Source organism: Rhopalosiphum padi, chromosome 1 (assembly GCF_020882245.1).
Source record: "Rhopalosiphum padi isolate XX-2018 chromosome 1, ASM2088224v1, whole genome shotgun sequence".
Lineage (NCBI taxonomy): Eukaryota > Metazoa > Arthropoda > Insecta > Hemiptera > Aphididae > Rhopalosiphum > Rhopalosiphum padi.
The window spans coordinates 32,050,652-32,077,400 of NC_083597.1; the positions used below are offsets into that span (position 1 = coordinate 32,050,652).

A 26,749-nucleotide genomic window follows, 5' to 3' on the forward strand; every position below is an offset into this window, starting at 1 on the left:
TATTTGGTATTTATTGATTATTGCAACTACCTCCTATACAATTTTCTGGTAAACTCAATTTTGTTATTTTAACTATTAAACTATGTAACTACCACAAATTAACACTGTGTAATATTATTTTAAGTGCATTTTGTAATCTTTATAAGTATTATAATAATAAGATAAAATAGATCTGCTTAACATAATTAATTTAATATTTAAAGCACATATGACAATTAACCAATCTTCTATAACGTATATAATAGATTAGGTAGTTATTCTTTTTAATACAGAATTTTACATTAGATTTCTAAACCATGTTTTTGTTTAGTTTAATTTTAATTTGTGATCCATATACTCATATTTTTTTTACAGTGGTTATGATCCAATACTCTGAATGATTTATAGCATTTTTTCTATTTCAGTAAATTCTAAATTATTTATGTGATAAGTACTTTATATTTTTTCGTAAGAAAAAAATAATTTTATCTAAGACATACTTAAAAATTAAAATATGTTACTAAGTTTTTTATTTTTGTCCAATTTTATTTTATTGTATCAAATAAACTGTTTAATTAATTACTAACTAGCATTAAAGAATAACATACAATTTCATGTTAAAAATTTTTTTATCTTTACTAATATTCTATTTGATGCTTTATTATGATATATGTATTATACTAATAAAATATAATTTTTAATATGCATTGTTTTCAGTTACAATCCATGACAGTAATTTATTAGAAGTAACAAATAAATTATGTACAATGAACATTTCTAAAAAACACGAAAAGTCTAAAAAAATTAACAAAGGAAAGAATAGTGTCAAAGGTCCCTTGGATCAATTTATAATGAAGGAAAAGATTAAAGACGATAGTTTGACATTGTCTGACTTTGAATGTGATTCTGTTGACTTGGATATGTCTGATATTATTAATGGAATTATAACTTAAATTTTATATTTATATCTTAAGAATTGTTTATGAATCGTAAATGTTTTATTTTATTATAATTTAAGTTTTTTTGTATTTTTTTGTTTTATTAAAATTTTAATTGTAATATATTCATATTAAATTTTGTTCTAATCAAAAAACTAATAAGAATTTTTTTCAATCAATTATTCATAATTATAAAAAATATCAATATAAAAATATTAGATCTTAATGATCTCATAATGTATGTTATATGCCCATTAATATTATAAAAATGGAAAAATTATATCATGTTCATATTAATGCTATAGTATAAAATGTTTAATTTTTTAGAAATGTATTACTATGTGCAAGTCACAAATATCTTATTACTTTAAAAAAAATACATCTATTAAGTGGGTATTAGTATCACTAATCAGAGATGAATGTTTAATTTTAAAACTCATATATTCTAAAATAATCTTTTAATATCTCGACCTTTAATAATTTAATATAAAAATTGAATATAGATTCTACAAGTTTGAAATATTTGATGACTTAGTTGTTTCTTATTCTTATAAATGATGTCAAACCCACTATATTGTATCTTACAAATTTAATGTTAAACATACAAAATGTGTTTTAAGCAGTTCAAATAATAATAATAATAATTTAAGGGATTTATTGCATTATTGTCAAATTAAAAGATAAGATCATTATCTGTAATTCTTACAATATTTTTAAGCAAGTCATGAACGTTTTTAAATTGTAATGTTTTTCATACTCATAAATTCATAACTTGCTTAAAAATTAAAATACCATAAGCAACCACAAATAATATTATTACTATTTAATTAGATGATAAGTAAATTCACTTTATTATTAAAGTTTATTACATAAAATTGAAAGTGCTAAACACAGATTTTCTATGTTGTACATTTGTAAGAAGATGGCAATATAGTAGGTATAGTATACTGGTACCAGTAGTACCCTTCTTAAAAGGCCATAAAATACTGCTTGCATGTGTTATTTTCATCTTTCAAACATATAATGTTCTACATTTTAGCAGAATTAATTTCAAGTAATTAGTTTTAATATTCTGGGAATATTAAAATGACTGGGAACACCTATGGGTGTAATATATACCTATACATTATGTAGATAACACACCCACACCCTATATAAAAATTAGGAAGGCCATCAGCAAACAGAATTTTTAAACATTAATTAATAAAATAATTATCTTGCTTGTCAATTAAAGATACCTAAAACTTCTTGATTAATAACAATATTATAAATTTATATATTGTTATACATTGCAATGTTTGTTTGTAAATATTATAATCATTGACAACAAAATTAAAAATACATTCATCGCTCCACTCAGAATCTAAAACAATTTCAAACACTACTTTAACTTTTAGGAATTATATAGTAATAAAATAACAGTATTTTTGTAGACACAGATTTAACACTATTGATCAATTACCACAGAAGTTAATGAAATTTAAAATAATTCTTAATAAAATAAAACATTACACAATTAAACGAACATACAATTGAAGAGGATTAGAAAAATCATGTTAAAATAATTATCAATGTCAGTAGGTAAATTTAATTATAATTTTATAAAAATAATTTGCGCAAAAGTCTTTCTAATCCTAAACTTAACTTAATAGCATAATATATAAACCATCAGAATTACATTACAATAAAAATGTATAAATGTTTATATATTATATACATATGTATTATGTATACAAAATAACAAATATAATATTATACCAGTAAATACTTTGATAAATTAATAATAATGATAATAATAATAATAATAATTTAAAAAAATTACTAACAAAATAAACAATTGAAAATATATTTTATACAGTATATATAATTATTAAATATTAGATCATAATTAGTATTGCATATTATAACTATTATTTCAAATAAAATGTAACTTATTAGATTCATACTTGATTTTATAAAATAAATCGTACATTAATTTCAAATGAAAATATAATTTGTATTGAGGAAATTACCTAATTATTTTTTTAAGTCAATAATATAAATAAATAAAAGATTAAAAATAATTATGATCTATTTCGTTTTTAAATTGGATTTGTGGTGTATAAAATGGGCAAAAAGCGAAATAATTAGCATTCATTTTCATTACTGTTTTATTCTAAATAATTATTCACAAATGAAGATATTTAAATAAACATTTTTAAATTTGACTGGAATCAATTATTGAAGAGCGACACATGAATTCACATAATATGTACTATGAATATTTGAATACAAATCCAATTTAAAGAAGTAAATAAGCAATATAGTAATATGTATAATTGTTTTGTACAGTTTAATTATTAGTTCTTTAAACTTATAAAGGTATTAATAATACTCTTAACTTATAGTATTTACAGACATAAGGGTTGCTAAAATATAACATTTCTATGACAATCATAATAAAGATCATTTTTGGAAAATCAAACATAAATAAAATCCTAATATGTAATTATTTAAAAGAATACACATGATTGATGCATAAATATGCAGTTTTTATCTTTAACAAAGTTTATAATTTATTATATTAGCTTGATTCATTTATTGTTTTTAAATCTTATAAGTTAATATTTAAAATTTTAAACTAATAAAACTATGTATAGCACCATATTTTAAATCATATTATGTGAGTTCTAAATTTTTGTTGTAAACGGATGCTTGATTTTTGTATGATGTAAATACTTAAACCCATTAGATCTTATTATACTTCTGATACACATATTTTTATTAGATTCTTCACTTGTTTAATTTTTCTTAAATCTAAAAAAAACATAAAAAATATATTATTCAAATGTAGTTTATATCTAATTTTGAGTGTAGAACTTTCTCTATAATTAAAGTAGTTCAATATGTTACAGCAGATTTGGAGGTATACATATATAATAAACTACCTACATTTTTTTAAAAGTGACTACTAACCTTTTTTTGGTTTAAAAAAAACTGTATATAAATTGCAACTCCAAGAACACATCTCATTTAGCTCTACCTAATTTTTTTTTTATATTTGAATTTTTTAAAAACAATAGTGCCCAAAAAAGTCTTTTTGCTTGGACAGTTTATATTGAAAATACTCCTCCACCTGATATGCAAAACCATTTCAATGGCTATTAAAAACAAAGTTGCATGTAAAAAGCCATGATGCAGAGATATAATATATAAAATTAAAGTGGCAATTAAAAAATAATGAAGGTAATCAGTAAATAAAAATAACAAATTTGAAGTTTTTATTCTATATTTTAGTTGTGCGTACATGATTTAAAAACATTGATGAAGTATGTTGTAACTCAATTACTTCTTAATTAGAAAATAAAGTAAGGTTAATAAATTATAGAAATGTATACATGGAGGTTAGCATAAAATGAAATAATACATTTTTCAATGTTGATAACATGTTGCTAGTAGGTAGCTTATCAAACCATGTATTAACATAATTAATAATATGGTATCAATAAAAAACTTTAAAAATGTTATTAAAAACTTGAAAAAATTATACTCTAAAAAAATTAAATTGTACAAATATACAAACAAATGATTAAGATAAGTATAGAATTTAATAATCTATTAATTTTTAGAACCTAGAAATTGACCATAATAATTTAATCTTTACAATTTACATATTCATCTGAAATAATATTGTCTATTAGGTTTCAGATAGTTAGTCTAGAAAATTAGCAAATCAACCATCGTAATTTACTTAAATATTAAATAATATCATGTCATTATGTTTATATATACTGACCATTATTTATAAATGCAATCCTCAATTTGTTGCTGCTGTGTATCATGTTCACGCTGATTCTGTTGATCAACTTTTACTTCTACAATATCAGTAGGAATATTATTTGCTGCATCATACTTTTCAACAGTATAGTCAGCACTGTATATACATTCTTCAATTTGGGTTTGACCACTTATTGGTTCCAATTCTTGTGATGGTGGCGTTACAGTATGTGCTGCAGCTGCATCACTTTGTTGTCTAGCATACTTCTCATGTATATTTCTGTGTCGTTTTAATGCAAATCGATCACTAAAACCAACTCCACAAATATCACAACGATGTGGTTTTTCACCTGTATGTACTTTAGCATGATTTTTTAGATGTGTGGCTTGATTAAATGCCGATCCACATATATCACAACGATAAGGCTTTTCTCCTGTATGAATACGACGATGATTCCATAATGTAGAATGGCGAGCAAAAGTTTTATCACATACTTCACATTGATAAGGTCGTTCACCACTGTGAATTCTTTCATGATTTTTAAGATGAGGAGATTGAGAAAACTGCATTCCACAAACGCCACATTTAAAAGGTTTTTCACCTGTATGCACTCGACCGTGATTTTTTAAATAAGCTGCTTTTGCAAATGATAAACCACAAATTTCACACTTGTAAGGTTTATCACCAGTATGCAGACGTTTATGACTCCATAATGATGAGTAACGTGAAAAACTTCCTCCACATATGTTACAATGAAAAGGTTTGTTGGGAGTATTTGAATTATTAATTGAATCATTTTTCATATTAACATTTGCATGATTACCATTAACTAAAAAAATAATACCAGAACCATTACATTTATAACATTTAGTGACTGTTGCCATTCCTCTTTTTTTCACTGGATAATAACCTTTCATTATTGCAGTCTGCTCGGGTGATAAATTGTCACTAGATTCTATTTCATTTTCTTGAGGTGTGTAGTTAGAACAATTTCCACCACTACAACTTACACATTTTATAAATCTAGACTTTTTACCTTTAACTGTTTGTGGAGCAACATCAGCACCACATGAAAAACACTGTTTGTGCACAGTTGATCTATGGACTTTCATATCTCTTACTTGAGGAAAACAAGAACCACATGTTGAACAAGTAAATGATGGTGGTTCTTGTGGATGGGCAGATTTTTTATGATGATCAAGCATTGATGCATGGGTAAATCCAGCACCACAAACATCACATTTAAAAGCTGCACCAGCCGTTGTGAGTGACATTTGATTTACTAAAGCATAGTTATAATTGAAGGGTGCTGTTACATCAAAACGGTAAGAGGTCTTATCAGTTTGAGTCACTCCATTGGCTGAAGCTGCAGCAAGAACAGCTATATTTCCAGATACAGGAACTTTCTGCACCATATTTACATTATAAAATGGAAAATCAACAGACGATGCTTTATCATCTTTTTTGACAATAGTGGCGTATAGCTGACCCGTTACTGGGTTTTGTTCTTGCCGAATGCCCGGGTCATACATAATGGTTGTAACTACCTCGTCCTTATTGTTACTCATACAGCTACTATCTATAAATAAAAATATATTATATATAATTTTTGTATTAAGTATATTATTATATAATACACTATCTAAAATAATATAATATTTGATGTGATAGTTATACAGTAAATTAATTAAATACTAGATAGTAAATACATTTTGAAACAGCTACTGATATAATACATAATTTGATTATATAAAGACTATAGGTAACTAATTACTAATTAAGTAATTATAAATTCTTAAATGTATCTGGATCTTTTGTACCATATGCAATGTTTATCTTGCCACAAAAATTGTCAAAACAACAATATGTCATATATAATAATATAACACATCATTGATTATTATTAGCTCATACTTAATTTATATAATTGCATATCTTAAAATGTCTAACTAATAATATACTAATTTATAAAATATATTAGATAATATTTAAATTAATTTATTTTTATATTACCGTTCTAAAGACTTCAATAAAAATAAAAGTAGATTATTTTTAGTATGTACAAGAGAAAATCGTTTTTATCAACATCCTAAATATCCTATAAAATATTTGTTTAGCACTTAATGCAATCAGATAAGTCTCCAATTTGTAGGCGATTGTTTTAATTTTATATAGTTCAAGTTTTTATATCAATCAAGCTTATTTGTTTTGGATTTCATAGCTGTAATTGATAAAATACTTAAACTAAAAATACTGATATGGAATAAATTATATGAAAATTATACACATATTACAATTCTAACCACTACAATTAAGTTTAGTAAAACTAAAATTCTTTGTACTTTCATAATATAACAGTTATTTAGATAATACTTTAATAACAATAGTTACTTGAATTAATTTTTTGTTTGCTATACAAATATATTTTTAATTATACTAAATTATTGGTATATAAATGTTTAGTCTTAAATGTGTATAACATATAATTAATATATTAGTTACATAATTAATGGCCTTGATAGCCAGTTAATTTGAAAAAAATTATTGATAGATATGTACTATTATACTATAAGTTAGAATTTACAATTTGTATATTAAATTTATATTGTTAGGCATATAGATTTATAAATTTCTATAGTTTTACTCAGTATATTTAAAAAGCTCAAATTTATTAAAAATATTATTTATTTTAACAAATTAAATAACCGACTATGCAATAAAAGTAGACATATTATATTTTTAATGTAAATCACAATAAATTTATACCACATATCTGTGGATGTTAAATGTAATAAATTAAACTTAAGACGATTAAGTGATAAGATTTAAATATAAAAACAAAATGTATTATGTTTACCTTTACGTAGGTATAGGGTATTTGTCAGGAATTTATTTTGTTGTTGTTCATTGAAATTTTCTTATAACAAACCTACAACATATTATATCAATCTTTATGTTGTAAAAGATATCAACACTATACATTCTTAATATATGATTAACTTACCTAGGTCAACTTAAAAATAATTTTTCTTTATAAATTCCATGATAAGAGTACTAAATAGTATGTATAATAATTTACATAATATATAAACTAATTAAACTCAATTAAATTGTAAATTAAAAAGTTTGAAGCATACAAATAATATAAAATGTGGTTATTTTACATAGTTTAACCATTTATTTTATATTTAATCAGTGAATTTTTGTGTTACAATTAACAACATAAGGAAAAAATTTAACAAAACTAGTAGCTAATAAGAAAAGCAAAAAATTATAAATTAAAATCAAATATGTGGAGCACTCAAAAATTTAAAAATTAAAACAATTAACATTTAACAAACAAAAAACAAGTGGAATTTTGGATCAACAATTTTTTTGTCAATTTTTGTTTTGGTTTGATACGACATGGAGAATATAATGCATCATGGAAAGATAACCAACACAATGTTATAATACTCCATGAAAAAATAAAACGGTTCTTCCGCCATTACTTATCATTATTTTCAACACAAAAATACCAACCGTGAAATATTTTCATTATTATATTATTAGATTTTTGATTCAAATGTAAAAATAAATAAATGCATATTTTATGTATAAAAAGGTCTCATCGTTATCACCAATTATGACATCATTGAATATGTAAGAACAAATAAGAACTCATTACAACAGACGTCTTCAGCAGTACAGCCAAGTGTCAAGTGTCAACACAAACACTCGGTAGCATACAAGCACATTTATGTGTGCTATATGTGTACCGATATCGGCATATTATTGCGGTTATTTTCATGTGTCATGCATCTAACTATCTAGTTAACTGTGACTTCTGTACGTTAAATCTACTAATCTTGGTGAGTTATTATTGAAATTACATTTAATATACCTAATATATTATATATTTATACAGTTTAAGTATTTTTTTCTAAAATTCAAATGATACATAAAATTATATCATTATTTATTACGTATTATTATATTATTTCTTAGTGCGTCGGAGGAAGTAAAAGATAAGTTTCTTTGATTAGACCATGAACATATAATATACATATATTAGACTGTTGGTCAACAATTTAGTATATTATAATTAAGTACCTATTTTATATTTTGGTTCTAAAATGTATTTATAGCTATATCATTAGCCATATTCCTGTATGCGATCCATAGAGTAATTCTCTATGATACAATCTATTATCTATTATTGTATCTTATTGTCAGATCTATGCATCATTTAGAAAAGAATGTAGCAGGTGCTGATTTTGACAATTTTCGAAAACTATTCATTTTGTATTGTCGCTTATGTAATAATATATTAATGTGCGTCTTTACCACAAAAGAAATAAACTGATTAAACGAAACCCGAATTGCTAGAAAACTCACTGAATACTATTAAAATACGAAACATGTCGTCGTACGCAGAACTATTATAATTTATAGGTAAGTATAATCAAAATAAAAAATAACGAAAATTTAATTTATAACTTTAGGTCCTTTTTGAAAAGAAAATTGAAGCTTGTTGGTACTTTGGGCGTCAAAAGTAATTTCCAGTATTTTTCTAAAGTGTCATCATTGTAGATTCTTTACATTTCACAAAATGTTTATATTAGCTTTATCTATTTACGAAATAATTTTCAAAATATTAAGAATTTTTTCAAACTATTTATAGACAATTTAAATTTTTGATTATTCTAAATTGGGTTTCTTGAAATGCCTGAAAAAAAATTTGGCACACCAAAAAAATCTTTAAAATTTAATACAAGGTTTATTATAATTTATAAGTTATTTTTATTGTAGTAAAAAAAAAATAAAAAAAACGTCATAATTTTTGTTTATAAGCATTTAAAGTTCAAATATGTCGAAATTGCGAACATTTACAAGGAATTTTAAAGTTGAAAATTCATAAAACTTTTGTAATTTATATCTAAGGTTAAAAAACCCAATTCAAGGTTCTCCATAAATTTTTCTTCGAATAACTGTAAAAAAAAAAATCCATCGTCAATATAGAAAAAAAATTATATGAGCGTATGAAATTTAATTTTTTACGAAATCGAGTAAAATAATGATGTATTACAATTTAAATATATAGGTAATAATATAATATATCCTACTCATTATCCTAGACTGACAAATCATCTCTGTTTAGTATCGTTTTTCGTATACAATGAATCAGGCACGTAGCCAGGATTTTATTTTTATTTTTTTTTGGTGGGGGGGTCGAAATAAATTTTAATACAATTTTCTCATGACGTATGATTGATATTCAAAAACTTTTATTTTTTTTATAAACTGAACAATTAAAACAGTCGAACTTGGTTATTTCAAACTTCTTTAACTTGAAATCATCGATACCTCGAACTTTATTGTCTCCGGTCCATAGAATTTCCTATTTAAACAATGTGAAAAAATCTTGTTTAACTCGAATATTTTCGTGGATAACTCGAAGTCTTGAGTTTTATTAATATTATTATTTATTATAAAATTGTTATATTTCTCTCATGTACCTATGTATAATATTTTAATATCGAAAATAAGAAGATACCTAACTCATTAGTGTTATCGTTACGATTGACTACAAACGCTGCAATTAACAGCAAAACTCAAACAAAAATATATACCATTTTTAAATAGTTTTCTAACCTCATTTTTGTTTATACATACATACATACATACATACCTTTTTAAAACTACATATACATAATATATATATACACACATAGTAAATATTTTTACTTCATTATAGGTACTTTATTTATAATAAATACATAGGAATTAATTTATTTTGTATTGTTTTAACATTTTTTAATTGGGATAACTCGAACTTAGATTAAATAGTAGACTATAGATATAGTATGTGGTATTGTGGTGATAATAAATAAAAAGTTTGTGATATTTTAAAATTTGAAATACTGAATATTGATACAATAAGTTGTAATTAGTAAATAATACATAACAATTAAAGTATAAACTAGATATAAAAATTTAAAAAAAAGGGTTATTTAAAACGGGGATACATAACATTAATAGTGTTTAGTAATTATTTACTATAGTAATTAGTTTTTTCCTTTGACTTAAACAATTAGTAGGATATCTAGTTGAAAATTGATATTGACCTGTCCTAATCATGACAATTAACACAACTAATATTTTATAATATTTTTTAAAAAATCGACACAACCTTTTTTTTTTTACAGAAGTATAAAACCAAAACAGGAACCGAAATATTAGTTTTTTTAAAAACCGTAAAGAAACTGAAACCGAAATTTTAGTTTTTTTATGAAACAGAACCGTAAAAATCATTAGGTTCCAGTCCCTGAATTCCCGATTATAATACCGATAACATGTACAAATGCAAAATACCACATGCCCGCATCATATATCGTTATTATTATTTTTTTTTTTATAGATAATAATTTATTGACATTATTATACGACGTTGCTGACATGAACGTTGACTTCCGTGATAAAAATAATATTCGAAATACAACCATTCTATGTACTGTTCGGTCTGTTCGTACAATTGTTCTTTTACAGTGGTTTATTTTCATACCACAATATAATAAAAAATATTTTTTAATAACAAAGTATTTTATTTTGGTTTAAATTCTAAGGATCGTAATTGTACACGGAAGTCCCTCCCCCGCTGGATACGTGACTGAGTCAATGATACCTGGCACCTGCCATTGCATTCAAATTTAACACATCCATTATAATATCTACTATACCCATTTGCCCGCCCAGTTTAGTTATTCTTTTATAAATGTCGATAAGAATGTATTTGCTGGATCAAAATTCTTGAAAATTTAGTACATCTCACATTAGTTCTATATTTATATAAAAATATTTAAAATTATATAGACACAAAATCAATATTCATGAAAACTTAAAACTTTTAACGTATATTATTATGAATTTTATTATACGCAATGACATTTTTGATTTATTTTAAAATATTATCTATTATACGAATCTATTTTTACTGCTTTATCTTTATGGTATTTAAAAAAATATATTATTGTAATAATTAATACTAATATTATACAGAGTGATTCTTTTATCATGAACCACTCATTATTTCAAAAAGTATTCATGTTTTTGAAAACATTTTTTTACATTGTTTCAAGTTGTTAAAAAAATTAACGTTTTTTAAAAAAAATTATGTGTGTATAAATTATGTGTGTAATTAAGTGTATAACTCATAAACTACTCGCCCTAAATTCGATTTTTATGTATCAAAATACTCAGAAAATGGTTCTGCTTTGGAATATGAAATTAAAACTATGTTATCATTCAAAAAAGTGAAAAACTTAAAAAACATAAGGATAAAAAATATAATTTTTTAATAAAAACGTTGACTTTTCACAGCTTAAAACTATGTAAAAAAAATGTTTTCAAAAACATGAATACTTTTTGAAATAATGAGTGGTTTATAATAAAACAATCACCCCGTATACATAATATTTTCGGAAAAATTATATCAACATATTGCAATATAAAAACAAAAATAAATTACTTTAATAGCTATGTATATCAAAAAACATACCATGGAACATAGTTTATGATATAAATTGATAGAATGTAGTGTCTACAGTCACAACAGCCACCTTTTTTCGAAAACGACGGAAACAATGATATACATACCTATCATGAATTAAAATTTAATTCAACCATAAATATAGTGACCCACTCAATACCTAATGTACAGCAATGTAGTATCCACTTTCCTACCTACCTCTTTAAAAAATGTATAAATAAGTCATTAAAAATGTTAATTGCTAATTGTTATGTGTTCAAAATGCTATACAACGGCAATAACTGAATTATACTATTCAACATTTATGATTCATTAAGAAAAATATTAGTGGTCGAGCAGGTAATCGCCATGGTATACAACAGGTATCGAGTTCAACTCATTATTGAGTAGGACACTAATTGATTTGTTAAAGTTGAATTCAATAAATCATTATTGCAATATTGCATATGAAAATTGATTCTGAAAATTTTGGCCAAAAATGGGGGATAAATATTGACTGAAAATGGTGAAGCCTGTATACTTTTATGGTTAAATTAAATAATACAATGTTCACACTTTTCGTCCTGTCCTCAACATGCTTGTGTTATTAATTATATAATAAAAACGTGTCGCCATAGTGCCATACCGTACAGTATATTTTGTGTTATATCATTTGATTATATATATCATAAATCATAATTCATAGGGTTCGTAACAATATTGAACAAATACCAATATTACGTAATAACATTATTCACATAATTATTTGTTTGGTTTCTTTTCAAGCTTCTTATTTACTGTCTTATACAAGGCTCCTCATGTGAGTTGTTGATTTAATAATTGTTTTAAAATATTTAAGATACTTTTACATGACTTATTTTTAAAAAAAATTGAAGTTCAATATTGACAAATTTCGTCGAAACCATGAACATTTACAAACTATTTTTAAGTAAAAGTTGACGTCCAGTGACGTAGCCAGGATTTTAAAATAGGGGGGGAGAAAAACTAAAATACTAAAAAAAAACATAATCAACGATTAACAATAACAGTTCATTTTACTTTCTTGATTTTTAATCAAGTATAAGTATGGTAATTGAAATGAAAAAAGTCTGAATTTTTATTAAATAGGGAAATGGTAAAAATGTAACTCAGTTGTAATGACTAATGAGTAGGTGGATAATTAAGCTAGTTTTAACATAAAATATTAATGAGAGATATCCGATATCACACCCAATAAAGCGGTATAACGATTTGAATCCACAAAAACGTCGGCGTCTGTGTCTGTCAAACGGAGGGGTGGGGGGGGCTGATGAGGAGTTCTGAAAATCTTTACTTACTGCATTTCTCCTAGCCAATATGAATCTAACAAGACCCAAAACAATATACATTCCGCTCTCCGGTTTCAGAGATCTATCTCACTAAATGAAAATGAAAATATTGAAAATAAAATATATTATACATACATATTGCATAAAATTAATAAATTTCTAAAAATTGAAAATCAAAAAAGTTTACATGCCGATCTCTGACTTGGCAAGCGTTTTTATATTAAGTTGATACGGCCAATGAAAGGTGGAGCATGGATCACTACCCTCTCCATGGCTACGCCACCGCACATATCACAGTAACAGATCAATTGTATGCAATTCAATTGTTTATTTATATTTCATACCACAAATCTATATTCACACAACCACACTGTTCTACAGAGTTAGTATTGGCTAATAAAATAAAAAATAAATCACTGTAGGTAATAATAATATAATTAATATATATGTAGTTAATAATACCTAGTTTGACAAACTGTCTTTGTTCAGAATCATTTTTCGTATGTAATAATGATTTATAATAGAATTCAAATTAGGTATTTATTTGTGGGCCTATACGGTCCCCCCCAAATCTTTTAGACCTAGTTGCGCCAATGAATGTATCCATTTTCGGTTTAATACCCAAAGAATGATGAGCAAGGGGCTCAGAATAAATTTAATTATATTACTTATATTTGGCCTCTGGAAATCAAATTGACATGCGACCTATGTACTAACGTATTATGCATTTATGCGTATGCAATATATACTAATATTTATTTTGTGTATAGTTTTGTGTATCAATACACTGTAAAATGCGGTGATATGATGTTGCGAAAACGTCAACAATATTACTAACACTAGATTTTTGTACTACTGATAATTTTTGAGTTTTCAATAACTTGATATATCTACCTTTATTTTTACGAGTATAATACTATTATACCGTTATTTAAATTTTTTTTCTGGATTTTAAACATATATATATTCAGGCTGGATATATTTTTTCTGACCAAATTCGTTACATTTAGATCACGCCCACTGTAATTATTTTTTTTAATCGGAATTTTCGCAAGGTTACCCCTAGCAACCGATGATATAATAACGTTACCATAGTAACCTCGCTGATACATTTTTTACTAGTAAGTAATAATTTTAAAAACATACATAATCAGTATTGGCCAGGTGCAGAATTTAGCATGGCCTCATTTATATTTATTTATTTTATTTTTATTACTTATATAATTGTATAAACTTTAAGATAATGTTAACAATTTAATTTTCAATGTATAAACTAATAAAAGCCTATTTGTATTTTTATATAAAATACAAAAAAAATATAAATATGACGTAATATTGTAATAAGTATACTTTTGCTTTAAATAAAAATAAATAAACAAATTTTATTTAAAAAGTGAGCTGTTTTAACACACGTCGAGTGTGTCTACTGTCTATATAGAATGTGACATGCGTATAATACGCCTGCGTAGAAAACGCTAGTCGTTAGTATAACTGTTGGCTGTAAATAGGCTCAACAGTCAACATGATTTTCTTTGTTCATTACAACACAAGTATTATAATTTGTGTTAATAAAAAAATTACTAATAATTATGAAAGCATAATAATATCATTATAGTATTATAATAGTATAGGCTACAGCTATATTTTGTACTTCCATCGATCGTCGTCAACGATAAACAATTTTCTGAATACCTACTACCTACGTCCTACATGGTATCAATTCATTTTTCTTATAATTATTAAATATGTTTAATAACGTTATATATAATTAGTATCTTCTGGATTTCGTCAACAAAAATAAAATAAAATCATGCCTATGTATTTTTACTATTATAATAATTAAATATTAGTAGTATAATAAGTGCTAAGTGCATTGTTTTCACTAAAAATTAATTCAACTTACTGTATTGTCTGTATTAGTAATAAAATACATTGTTTAAATTGTAATATAAATATATAAGAAAAATGATAAAATATATCATACAATTTACTCAGATAGTTAGATTATTACGGATTATTATCTAATATAGGCCAGGCGATAAAGAAAAACCCTTTCTCCGTATTTTGGATATTACTGATTATAATTAAATAAACTATAATAATCAGAATTAACCGTGTCGTACGAGAATTCGTCGAAAAAAGGTATATTATTATTTTTCTATATAACTAATATTATAAATATTCAATCATAATAATAGTTGCATCATAGAAAAATTAATTTTCATAAAATAAAAATAATAACTATTGATAACTAAATTATTTTGCCGTGTTTATTTTTGATCACAAATCATTTAAAATACAATAATAATAAAAATAGCTGAATATTATAATAATAATTAGTTAATTCCTTTAGCAAGTGTTTGAGGCAATATGTTTTCTAAATAAAATGTTTTTAATTTCATTTTTATTAAAAATTTCACTGTACTGTTTGTACCCGAGTACGCGTGGTCAAATGACAACGATGTAAAGATAATATTATTGCAGGTGAATAATAATAATCATATACCTATATATAGTCAATATTTAATCCTAATATGACATATGATTATACATATTATATAGTAATAACTAATAAATATTAAATTCACCGTATTGTTGGCGGTACGTATAATAAGATTAATGTTTGATATCGAATGATTTCGCGGAATTGAAGTAGCTTGTAGGATATCGGTAATTCACGGGACGAAAACACATTATCGCACGCGCAGTAACATGTAAAATTTCGGTATGATCAAAATTGACACACCGCATTTAAAGCATCTAAAAGACAAATAATTCAGACATAACTGTGAGGCTTGGGGTTGATGGATTTTATTTTTGAAAACAGATTTAAATTTGTCATCTATAGTCTGTCCAAAATAAGAACGCACCGGGCGACAAACTCGCGCATGTATTTCAACCACAGGCATTGCAGACCACCTTGATTATACGGTGTGAACCTGTGAACTGTATTGTCACAACGTTTTAAAAGTAATACACATTACACGTTGAGGTCGTTACAGTAGAAAAAAATCGACCGTAAAACATGCTTTCGTACTTCCAATAGTTCAGGCCTCGTTGATCGTAGAAACATGATTTTGGTATAAAAATAATCACAGAATTTTAAAATAATTTTTCGTTCCAATTTTATTTGTATTTGAAGTTTGTAAAATTTTTCATTTTTTAAAAAAATTATATGAAATCGGCAAATTTAGATATCGAAAATCTGTTCCAAGAATATTTAGTACAACTTCTCGTGATTATTTACTTTTTGGTTATCTTACATGTTTTTTCGACCCCCTTCATCAGCCACTACCTTAATATTTATTTATTATTTGCTAAAATATCGCAATGTTGCTCCGTTGTATACAGTTTAAAAATATTTACTATTAAAAAGAAAGAATCAAAAAAATTGTTTTATGATATTTTTGTTGAAAATATTTACAAATAACTGTAAAACTTAAAAATTTAACAAAGCTATAATTTTTTCAAACATTTTTAAGTTCAGACTGCCTTTAGACACAGATTTTTTTTTTTTTTTTTAAAATAGCGTTTATTGAATATTTACAATCTATACAAGTTATGTACAATGAGTAAATTGGAGGAGGGATGACAGTGATAGGGCAGTGAAGGAAAGCTCACAGTTGAGCTACCTTTTAGTGGGTCTTAAATCTAATTAAGTAAGTAAAGTATTTTGGATAAGGTCTCTCGACCAATTTCTGTTAAGTCGGCGAGTGGGGTTGCCGGGAAGATGTTTTGAATGAAGATTGGATATTAATTTGTTGGAGTGGCCTTGCATTTTGCGGTGAAGTCTTGAGTAGAATGTGATTGCTGTGTGGTTGATGGATTGTACTTTGAGGTCTTGATGTAAAGCGGCGTTTGTGACATACCAGGGTGCTTTGGCGACCATGCGAAGACATATAGATTGGAAAGCTTGGATGGTCCGAAGGTTTGATGGTTTGGCAGTGCCCCAGAGGGCGATTCCACATGAATATATTGGTTGGAGGAGACTTTTATATAAAAGTAATCTGTTGGATAGGTTCATGTTTGATTTGAGGAGAGGTCTGATGACGTGTAGGCGGGAGTTTAGCTGTTTCCTTTTGTTTTTTAGATGAGGGCCCCAGGTGAGTCTCCTGTCGAGTAGCAGGCCGAGGTATTTGGCTTCTCTTGAGTGGGGGATTAGTGAATTGTTGAAAGAGACTTCAGGACAGTCCTTAGGTCTGAGGGTGAAGGTGACATGTGTAGATTTTAATTCGTTTACTTTGATTTTCCATGCGTTACACCACTTTGAAAGCATGTTGAGGTGGTTTTGGAGACATTGGAAGTGGTGAGTTGATACAATTGTTCACTTGATCTAGATGAGAGTTGTCCAGGAGGATAGTGTGTGGTTTGAAAACGTTGGAAAAATGTTGAGCTAATAGTTCGGCCTTATCTTGAGCAGAGACAGCGAGGTTGCGGTTTTGGCGTTGAAGAGGAGGGAATATTGTCTTGTGTCTGAGTAGGGATTTTGTTTTTCTCCATAGGGAACCATTATTTGGTGATAGCGATGATAAGTGTGATTCGTAAAGAGCATTTTTATGTTTCTTGAGAAGTTTTATAAGTTTGTTTGAAAGAGAGTTGTAAATATGCCGATCTTCTGGGTAGTGGGAGTGCTGCCATTTGTTGCGGGCTCGACGTTTTTCAATGATGAGTTGACTTATTTCAGGTGTTACATGATTGGAGCTTATCGTGTTTGACGTAGGGTAAAGTGAGTTGTTTTTTGCAAGAAGAATGTTTTCAGTAAGGGAGGTGATTGCCAGATCAATGTCTTCTTTAGTTTTTAATTTTATGTTTAGATTAGTATTTTTTGATAAGATATTGCGGAAGTTGGGCCAATTTATTTGTTTAAAACTGGGCTTAATCGGGGCTTGGGTATTGATTTGCAATAGAACAGGAGTGTGGTCTGAGGCGGAATCATTGAGGTTGGTTGCTTGAGTTATGAGGTGATTTGGCAGGTTTGACAGAAAGAAGTCGAGAATTTCCGGATGCCTGTTAGCATGCGTAGGCCAGTATGTAGGAGCATCCGTAGTGATAGTTTTGGCGTGCGAGGAGGATATGACCCTAAAAAGGGAACGGCCTCTTGTATTGGTATTTCTAGAGCCCCAGTTTAGGTGCTTAGCATTGAAGTCGGCTCCAATGACAAAGACACAGATTTAAAAAAAAAAAAAAAAATCGATAATGAGCATTAGTTAACTAAATGTACTACTCTAATTTTTATTTATCTATATAAAGTACCTAAAATATAACATGAATATAGTAATGCAGGTAGAAACATAACCTAATGTAGTAGTGTCAATGGACGTTTATACCTAAACGTGATGTTTTACGCGTATTTTGGCCTCTCCTGTTAATTAAAGATTGTCATTTTACAAACGCGCATTAACTGTGTTTTCTTATTAGCTTTTTCCTTAATTTAATTTTAACTCATCTTGTACACCGTATTATATTATAATTAGAGCTCGGAAGTTGACGCATTTTACATTTTTTTTTTGAACTTTTTAGACGATACTCTCCTAGTCACAAAAATGTTTCATTAGCATGTTAATCTAACAACTAATTTTTATTTTGCATTTTTTGGTAATTATTACTGTTTAAGTTATTTTATGACATTTTTAGGTCATTTTCCCACATGTTAGTCATATTTACTGATTTCACATTAGTTCACTTCTTATCATTATAACGATAACTTACTTAGAACTTTGAAATTACCACGGACTAAGATTGTACCTATTCGATTTTATCTCACCAATTACAGTCGTTATTGTAGTGTTGTAGTAAATATTATTATACCTAAATTTTATTATTTTTTTGTAATATCTTCGAAATGCCGAAAAAAATTTTATTTAATTTTTAAGGACATTTTTAGTAATTTTTATGTCATATTTTGAGTAATTTGTAAGCTTTGATAAATGTATATATATATATATATAATTTTATAGTAAAATAGAATACAATTAAAAAAAATATATACTTTTATTAATTTAAAACAAATATTTGTAACTTTTTTTGGTCATTTTTTAACTACATATTTTGTCGTTTTATATCATATTTGCTTTTTTTAATGTTTTTAAGGTCATCAACTTACGAGTTTTAACTGGTAATCGGAAAAAAGTCCCGATGAATATATAAATACATAAAAAGTCATATACTATCATAAAAAATGTTAATTTCTTACTTAAATCAGTTAAATCACATATTAAAATATAATTTAATTTAATACAAAGTCCGATAAAAATGAATAAATTAATGAAAATGTATCAAAATTTAAGTATAAATATGGTAAAATTGTATTGAAAAATCTACCATAGTAATAAGTAATAAACTAATAAATAATAGAAAAAAAAGTTTATTGGAAAATTTACCAAAATACTTATTCTCATACTGCAGTTGTACAGTTGGTACTTTGTACATATTTTAGTGTGCAATATATAGGTAGGTATAAAATATATTTTTTATCTACCATAATAACTATCATAAGCCATATATTTTGATCCTATATTAATTATTAATTGGTACACTAGAAAATTCTCCATTTTCGAACATCACACACAGTCATAATATAAGTAATGAGACTGTTGCCAGTCTTTTGGATGACATCGAATAATCGTATCATTTCGTAATTTCGTTTATACGTTTGTTTTTAAATTTTATATTTTTTCACAGTTAAAATTTAAAAAATGGAGTTGGAGTTAATAAATTCTAACAAAAAATACCCTCAGGTTGCGCATAAGTGATTTTTGTACAATTTTCACAAAGAGTGCTCTAATTTTCTTCGTTAGAGGTGTTCAAAACAGCTCTATGAAGTGTTTATGTTTTTAAAAACTGATTTGAACATAACTAAGCCAACTTTAATTTCTGTAAATAACGATCATGCGCATGAATCAAATGAAAATCTTATTTCTGCGACTAAAATAAAAAATCTAATGGTGGAAAAAGCTAAACTAGCAAACGATTTACCTGCTCAAATTTTCGCGGAAGTGGTATCAAACGTACCCCAAAGTATATTGAAGGTAAATAATATTGTAAATTTTTAAAAGTCATTTTTATTTAAATTAAGTACCTACCTACGTTTAATGAATTATTATACTAAACGTAGCTTAACGCCTTAAACTACTAGGTACTCTCCAGTTGATTATTTTATTAAATTTAATTAAATTTAATATTTTTCACATAATTTTAAGTCATTAAAAAATAAATTTTATTATTTTATTTTACACATATTTTTTTTAATTTACTAGGAGAGTATCGGGAATATGGAAATGAAAGATTTTTGCTGTATGATAATGGCCCAAATTCTGATGATAGAATTTTAATGTTCGCCACTGATAACTTTTTGTCGTTATTGGCCAAATCTGATACCTGGTTTGTTGACGGAAATTTTGGCCTCGCTCCCGAATTTTTTAAACAATTATACGTCATTCGTGTGCAAATAAATTCCTTTTTTTGTGACATCAAAATATTGCATTCTGCAGAAAAAGTCAATCTACATATGAAAAAATATTTAGTATTTTATTAAAAGAATGTCAAGATCGTGACTTGTACCCAGATCCTAAATTTTTACACTTAGATTTTGAATTAGCAGTCATAAATGCTGCAAAAAATATTTTTGGAACTCATATTACGATTAACGGTTGTTTTTATCATTTGTGTCAATCGACACATAGAAAAATTCAGAAACTTGGTTTGTCTGGGATATACAAAGAAGATAATAATTTTCGAAAATATTGCGGTATGATTGATGGATTAGCTTTCCTACCACAGGATAAAGTACTGGACGGAATGACATGTCTAAAAGAAATAATGCCTCCAGATGCAGAAGACCTTTTAACTTATTTTGATTCGTATTATGTAAATGGTACCTATAGGCGTGTAGGTTCAGCTTCTACCTTGCATTTTAGAAAAATTCCACCTATATTTTCACCTTCCTCGTGGAATGTACATAATGCCACTTTAGTAGGAGGGCATCGAACAAACAATATGACTGAAGGATGGAATAACCGATTTTCAAAACTATGTGGACATAAACATCCAACTATTTGGAAATTAATTAGAAAAATAAAAATGGAAATTTCCGCAGATAAAGCGAAATTAGCTTTAGATGCTGTAGAAGATTCTAAAACTGTTAAAAAACCTAGGGCAAACTCGGACAGTAGAAAAACGGCTGCACATTTTATGTATACAAATACAAGCGGGCAATATCGGTGTTTTAGATTTTTTAACAGCCGTAAGTCATAATATACGAAAAAGGTGTACCTAATTATAATATTACATTTTTATAACATTATTATTGACTATTTATTATATTATTACATTTTATTATTTATAAACATTTTTCATGATATAATATGACTTTTTATGTAACTTTAATGTATTTTTCAATACAATTTTACCATATTTATACTTAAATTTTGATATATTATTACTAATTTATTAATTTTTATTGGGACTTTGTATTAAATTAAATTAAATTATATTTTAATATGTGATTTAAGTAAGTAATTAACATTTTTTATGATATATTAATTTTTATGTATCTATATATTCATCGGGACTTTTTTTTTCCGCGATTCGTTTTAACTATAATATATCGTATCGTTCGTTGGAATTAACATCGACACACGGTTTATTTATAAACATGGCCGACGATGCGTCATCGTGAAATCGTAAACAATAAGCACCATTGATAAACAGGCTAAGATAAGCATTAAGCACTGAGCAGTAAGCAGTGATGATCAGTCTAAGCACGTTGCACATGAGTAAGCGAGTTCAGACTTCAGTGAATAATGGTGGGTGAACTGGTGGAACGTTTTACAATCATGTTCACATTATTTCCGCCAACCGAGAAGTGAGCGCTGTCATCGCTTATCGATTCACTAAGCATCCATGTTATCCCCACTCCCAACAAAAAACCACTGTACCCACGCCCACACGACCTACTCTGATGCGCATACAAAAACGCGGTGGCTTATTTCAATATTGTGGGTTAAATGCTTGAATAGCATTTTGCCGCTATTCGGTGGCTCAGATCTCGCGGATCTCACTGATCTCAGTGCTCAGTGCTCACTGCTCAGTACTCAGTAGTGTCTTGCACGTTGCACTCGTGCGGCTCTTGTGCTATGTTGCTGTATCCGTCATGATAGTCACGCGCACGTTATCACAATGTTTACATTGTTCCACTGATAATAATAATATAATATAATAAGTTGTACTTATCGTTTGTCTTTAATGTCGATCCGCGATCGAGATATCAAGACTCAGTTTCGACATTTCAAGTAAGAATTATTTCACTTTATAAATGAATTACGTTCTTATTTTGGTTCGACATCAATCTATTTGTAAAAGTTACGGTCTTAGTAGTTAGTGGTGCTCAAAGAATATAATTAATCGTTTTTATAACATTATTTGATTATTTTCAAGACTTTAAAAAACTTAATAATTAAGCTATATTATTTAACTATAAGCCAGAAACAAATTTATTTGTTTATTTGCAACTGGTAAGTGACATAAATCCATTAGTAATGATCTACTAACTTGCAAAAGAGTGGTTATCGGGTTGTCCTATGCAATCAAGCTATATTACTCAAATAATCCATAATTGATATTGGTTCTTAAGTATTGTTTTATTAAATAATGATCTATCTTATTATTTAATATAGTTATACATTAGCCAGGTTTATTAGTTATTGGCTATTTACTTACTTTGAGAAACGACTAGTGGTTAAACTCAGTAAAATAGTATCACTCAAGGTCTAGTATTCATTTGATAACTGCCACCAATGAAAAAAAAAATCATTCCTTGTTATGAAAAACTTATGGTACAAAATTAGGCTCAATGAGAAATTGATATCATTGAATTCAGTAAAAATAGTTGCACTCAATTATAAAAAAACCTATGTACTCTACCTATTGCTATTATAAAAATTAAAATAATAACTTTTTTATTTTTTATATTCTTTACTGATTTTTTAAACTACTAAAATGTTTTTTCTTAAAAACTAGGGTTTTTCAGGCCTAGTAATGGTATTTTGTTTTCTATTAAATAAGGATTTCTTGTCTGTTCCTTTTATATTTGTATTTAAATTATCAAAGAAATATTGTTTTTTCTCAAAACATAAATACACAATTGCTTTATTATTATTTTTTTTTAAGTGAGTTACTTATAAATACAAAATTAAAATATACATATGCCTGCATATAAATATTAAGCAATAATAAGATTATTATTGGTTGCTCATCTGCATAAAAATGTATAATTTAAGGTTAATAAAAACAGGTTAACTAATTGAATTTAGTGAGAAAAAATTAAGTTATAAGTTAGTTTCTTTCGATTTTATTATACATGATTTTATTATATTATTTCATTGTTAAATTTAAGACCAACATAAGCCCTTATTTATAATATACTATTTTACATTGTACACAAATACCATAAATTGTATGTATTAAACGCTATGTATTGATTAAGTATGCTATGTTTACTGGCAACACATTGTTTTATTTTTTGAATACCAATATATGTTTTTTCTTTCTTAAGTAAATTATTATTTAAAGATATTGAATAGTTTAAAAAAATATATAACTTTATAGAGTTTTAAAAGTTATGATTTTAATTAGAATACAATTTATATTAATATTAAACTAAAATCTATTTTAATACAATTTTTGCTTTAGAATAGAATCAATACATATTAATTTATTTTGTTGGATTGATATAAATATATAATAATGAACATATTTATTGAAAAATTCTGTTGAATAAATCTTATTTATACATTAAACCACAATATATTTCTTGGAATTATATGTTATTCTAGATTTGCAAATATTAATCTCAATATTTTAACTAGGCTAATGAACTAGTTCATGATTTATTATATTGATGATACTTCCTTTGCTAAAATCAGTAGTTTGGGTTTGATTAATATTGTTCTTTTGTAATAATAATTTATATTAATATATGTGTAGTTTTTCTATATGTATATATAAATTTGTATGATTCCTTATTTTAATCAAGAGAGAACATCAGTAAAGTTGTTTTTCTTAATCTTGCACGTCATGTAAAATATAGTAATTGCCTTTCAGTGTTTCACTCAACATGATAATATTATTAAAATAAAGAAATAAACAGTGGTGTATGCCATGTCCCCTCGTTGGCCGTATTTACTTTTTTTTGTTTTAAAGATTTATATTTATTTGTATACATGAACGCATACTACAATATGTCTTATAAAATTTTAGACAGTGTGTGGCTCCCCCTAAAAAAATTCTGGATATACCACTAGGAATAAGGTATCATTATTTATTCTAATAACAAATAGAATAATATTACCAGTGTTTAATCTAAAACTTTTTTTAATACTTTGATCCTTAAATTTGTTAGTTCTTTTGATATAATTATTAATAGTATTCTTTTAAATATTAAAAAAAGCTTCCAATAATTCACAAATAATATTATGGGTATTTTTATAATTGTTATACTAGGTTAATAAATAATAATAAAACCTTCATTTCAAACATACTAATTAATGACTAATTACAATTAGTGAAATTTAAAGAAAAGTTTTAACTATAATATACATCGAACATAAGTTAAAGAAAACAATGACACAGGAATGCCATATACTGTATTGGTGCAACATATGTACATCATAGTCAATTTGTGTTTTTACCACAATATTAAAATAAAATAATCTTTTAACAAACTTAAAAAAAAAGAAGAATTTTATCCATGTTTTCTTGTCGGTATTCTACAATATTTTAATTTTTAAGCAATTATAAATATGTAATATATGTTTGTAATGTATATACATACTTGCTTGATATTAATATAATATTTGTCAACATTTAAGTGAATTCAATAACTTATTATTTCGAGTTTTAGATGTTACTTAATTTAAATATTTTAATTATTAATTTTTTTTTTCTATTTAATGAGTAGATAATTTATCATAATTTATACGTACCGTATATTTTAACATATTATAAAATTTAGATATAAAAAATAATATTTAAATAAATGAACAATTATGAATTTATTAAAATATATACAAAATATCAAATTGTAAGAAACTTTATCATTAAAATTTAAAAAAATCTAATTATTTATTATTATTACTTATTAATGAAATATAAGATTAATCTGGTTAATCTATTATTTTCAATTGTTGAATAAAAATGAAATGAAACTATGCATTACATTATTTAATATTTACTGTTTAAGGAGCAAAAAATAACAAAAGTTATATTGTTTTAGTTTGAAAGTATGTTAAATTCTTAGAAAAATGGTAAGTGTCGTGTATGTTTCTACTCAGATTATTAAATATGTTGTGAGGAATTTAAAAAAATAAGTTAGCATTGTGTCGGGATTTCCATAATTTAGACTCTACCGTTTTATATGTTTAAAACGGTATTTCCTAATTGCAGACAAAATAATAAAAACTATAAGAGTTGTGGACACAAATATAAGTATATTATATAGTAAATACTATAATATTGTGAACAAATTTTCAATCATTATTTTTTATATTACGATTGTGGACGTCAGACAATTGGTACTATTGCTTACGTATCTTAAGTTATTGAACATTTTTTTGATTTTCAAAATAACTTTAAATCAAACTAAAATAATTAGTTAATCAATTATTAATTAAATATATTCTTAAAATATAACATTCAAGTCAAGAAATCTAGATTATGTCTCTTAAGTTACAAAATCTAGTAAAAACTGAAAATTCTTGATTTTAAAATCAATTAAAATTGTATTTTATGATAAACATCTACTTTAATATTTTTTTTTATAATTTTACTTTACACATATTTCTGCCCTTTTATATTGCTCAATTAAACACTGTTTTTTTTATCGTTATAAAACTTGGATTTCATCAATGCTTATGCAAATGCTTTCATCAATATTTACAATAAATTTCCGTTTGTACTTCTTGGATTAAAAAATTTACCGATTGTAAAATAGATGGCAAAATGTATTTAAAATGTGCATGAAATAACTCACGAGTATGTTTTTGTGAGATTTCTGAAAATGCAAATGTTTAAAGTTTTGGAGAATATAAATAATTCTCAGAAATATGTTTCTATAAGGTAATTAGTAGATTTTTTTAGTCTTTTATCAATCGGACAGTCTTCGACGAAACAATTATTACCGGCACCAGGAAATTTTGGTTTGTGGCCACATTTCAGAAACTCCGAAGTCAATTGTTACTTCAAA

The 26,749-nt window shown here is 25.9% G+C and overlaps 3 protein-coding genes across 3 annotated transcripts in view; 2 read left to right on the forward strand and 1 right to left on the reverse strand.

Moving 5' to 3' along the window:
* LOC132918062 (flap endonuclease GEN) overlaps positions 1–1,158 on the forward strand; it is a 4,185-nt gene extending 3,027 nt beyond the window's left edge. Inside the window, exon 7 of the mRNA XM_060979129.1 lies at positions 697–1,158. Within this exon, the coding sequence (XP_060835112.1) occupies positions 697–932 (236 nt within the window). The 3' untranslated portion in view covers positions 933–1,158. The remainder of the gene's footprint in view (positions 1–696) is intronic.
* Positions 1,159–2,482: 1,324 nt separating this feature from the next.
* LOC132916993 (zinc finger protein ZFP2-like) lies at positions 2,483–8,023 on the reverse strand. The gene is made up of 4 exons (XM_060977490.1): positions 7,679–8,023; positions 7,532–7,603; positions 4,693–6,253; positions 2,483–3,713 (listed from the first exon to the last, which is right to left on the reverse strand). Exon 3 carries the CDS (start codon positions 6,240–6,242, stop codon positions 4,695–4,697), a length of 1,548 nt encoding a protein of 515 aa, XP_060833473.1. The 5' UTR covers positions 6,243–6,253; positions 7,532–7,603; positions 7,679–8,023; the 3' UTR covers positions 2,483–3,713; positions 4,693–4,694.
* Positions 8,024–20,336: 12,313 nt separating this feature from the next.
* On the forward strand, positions 20,337–21,784 carry LOC132925429 (uncharacterized). Its single transcript, XM_060989829.1, is given in 5 exon segments — positions 20,337–20,526; positions 20,766–20,965; positions 20,967–20,995; positions 20,997–21,657; positions 21,659–21,784. Coding segments are annotated over 5 exon segments (1,206 nt in total).
* Positions 21,785–26,749: the final 4,965 nt, after the last annotated feature.

What these genes read in the sequence shown, in the direction of transcription:
- LOC132916993 (XM_060977490.1), bottom strand. Translation starts at nt 6,242, where the DNA reads ATGAGTAACAATAAGGACGAGGTAGTTACAACCATTATGTATGACCCG.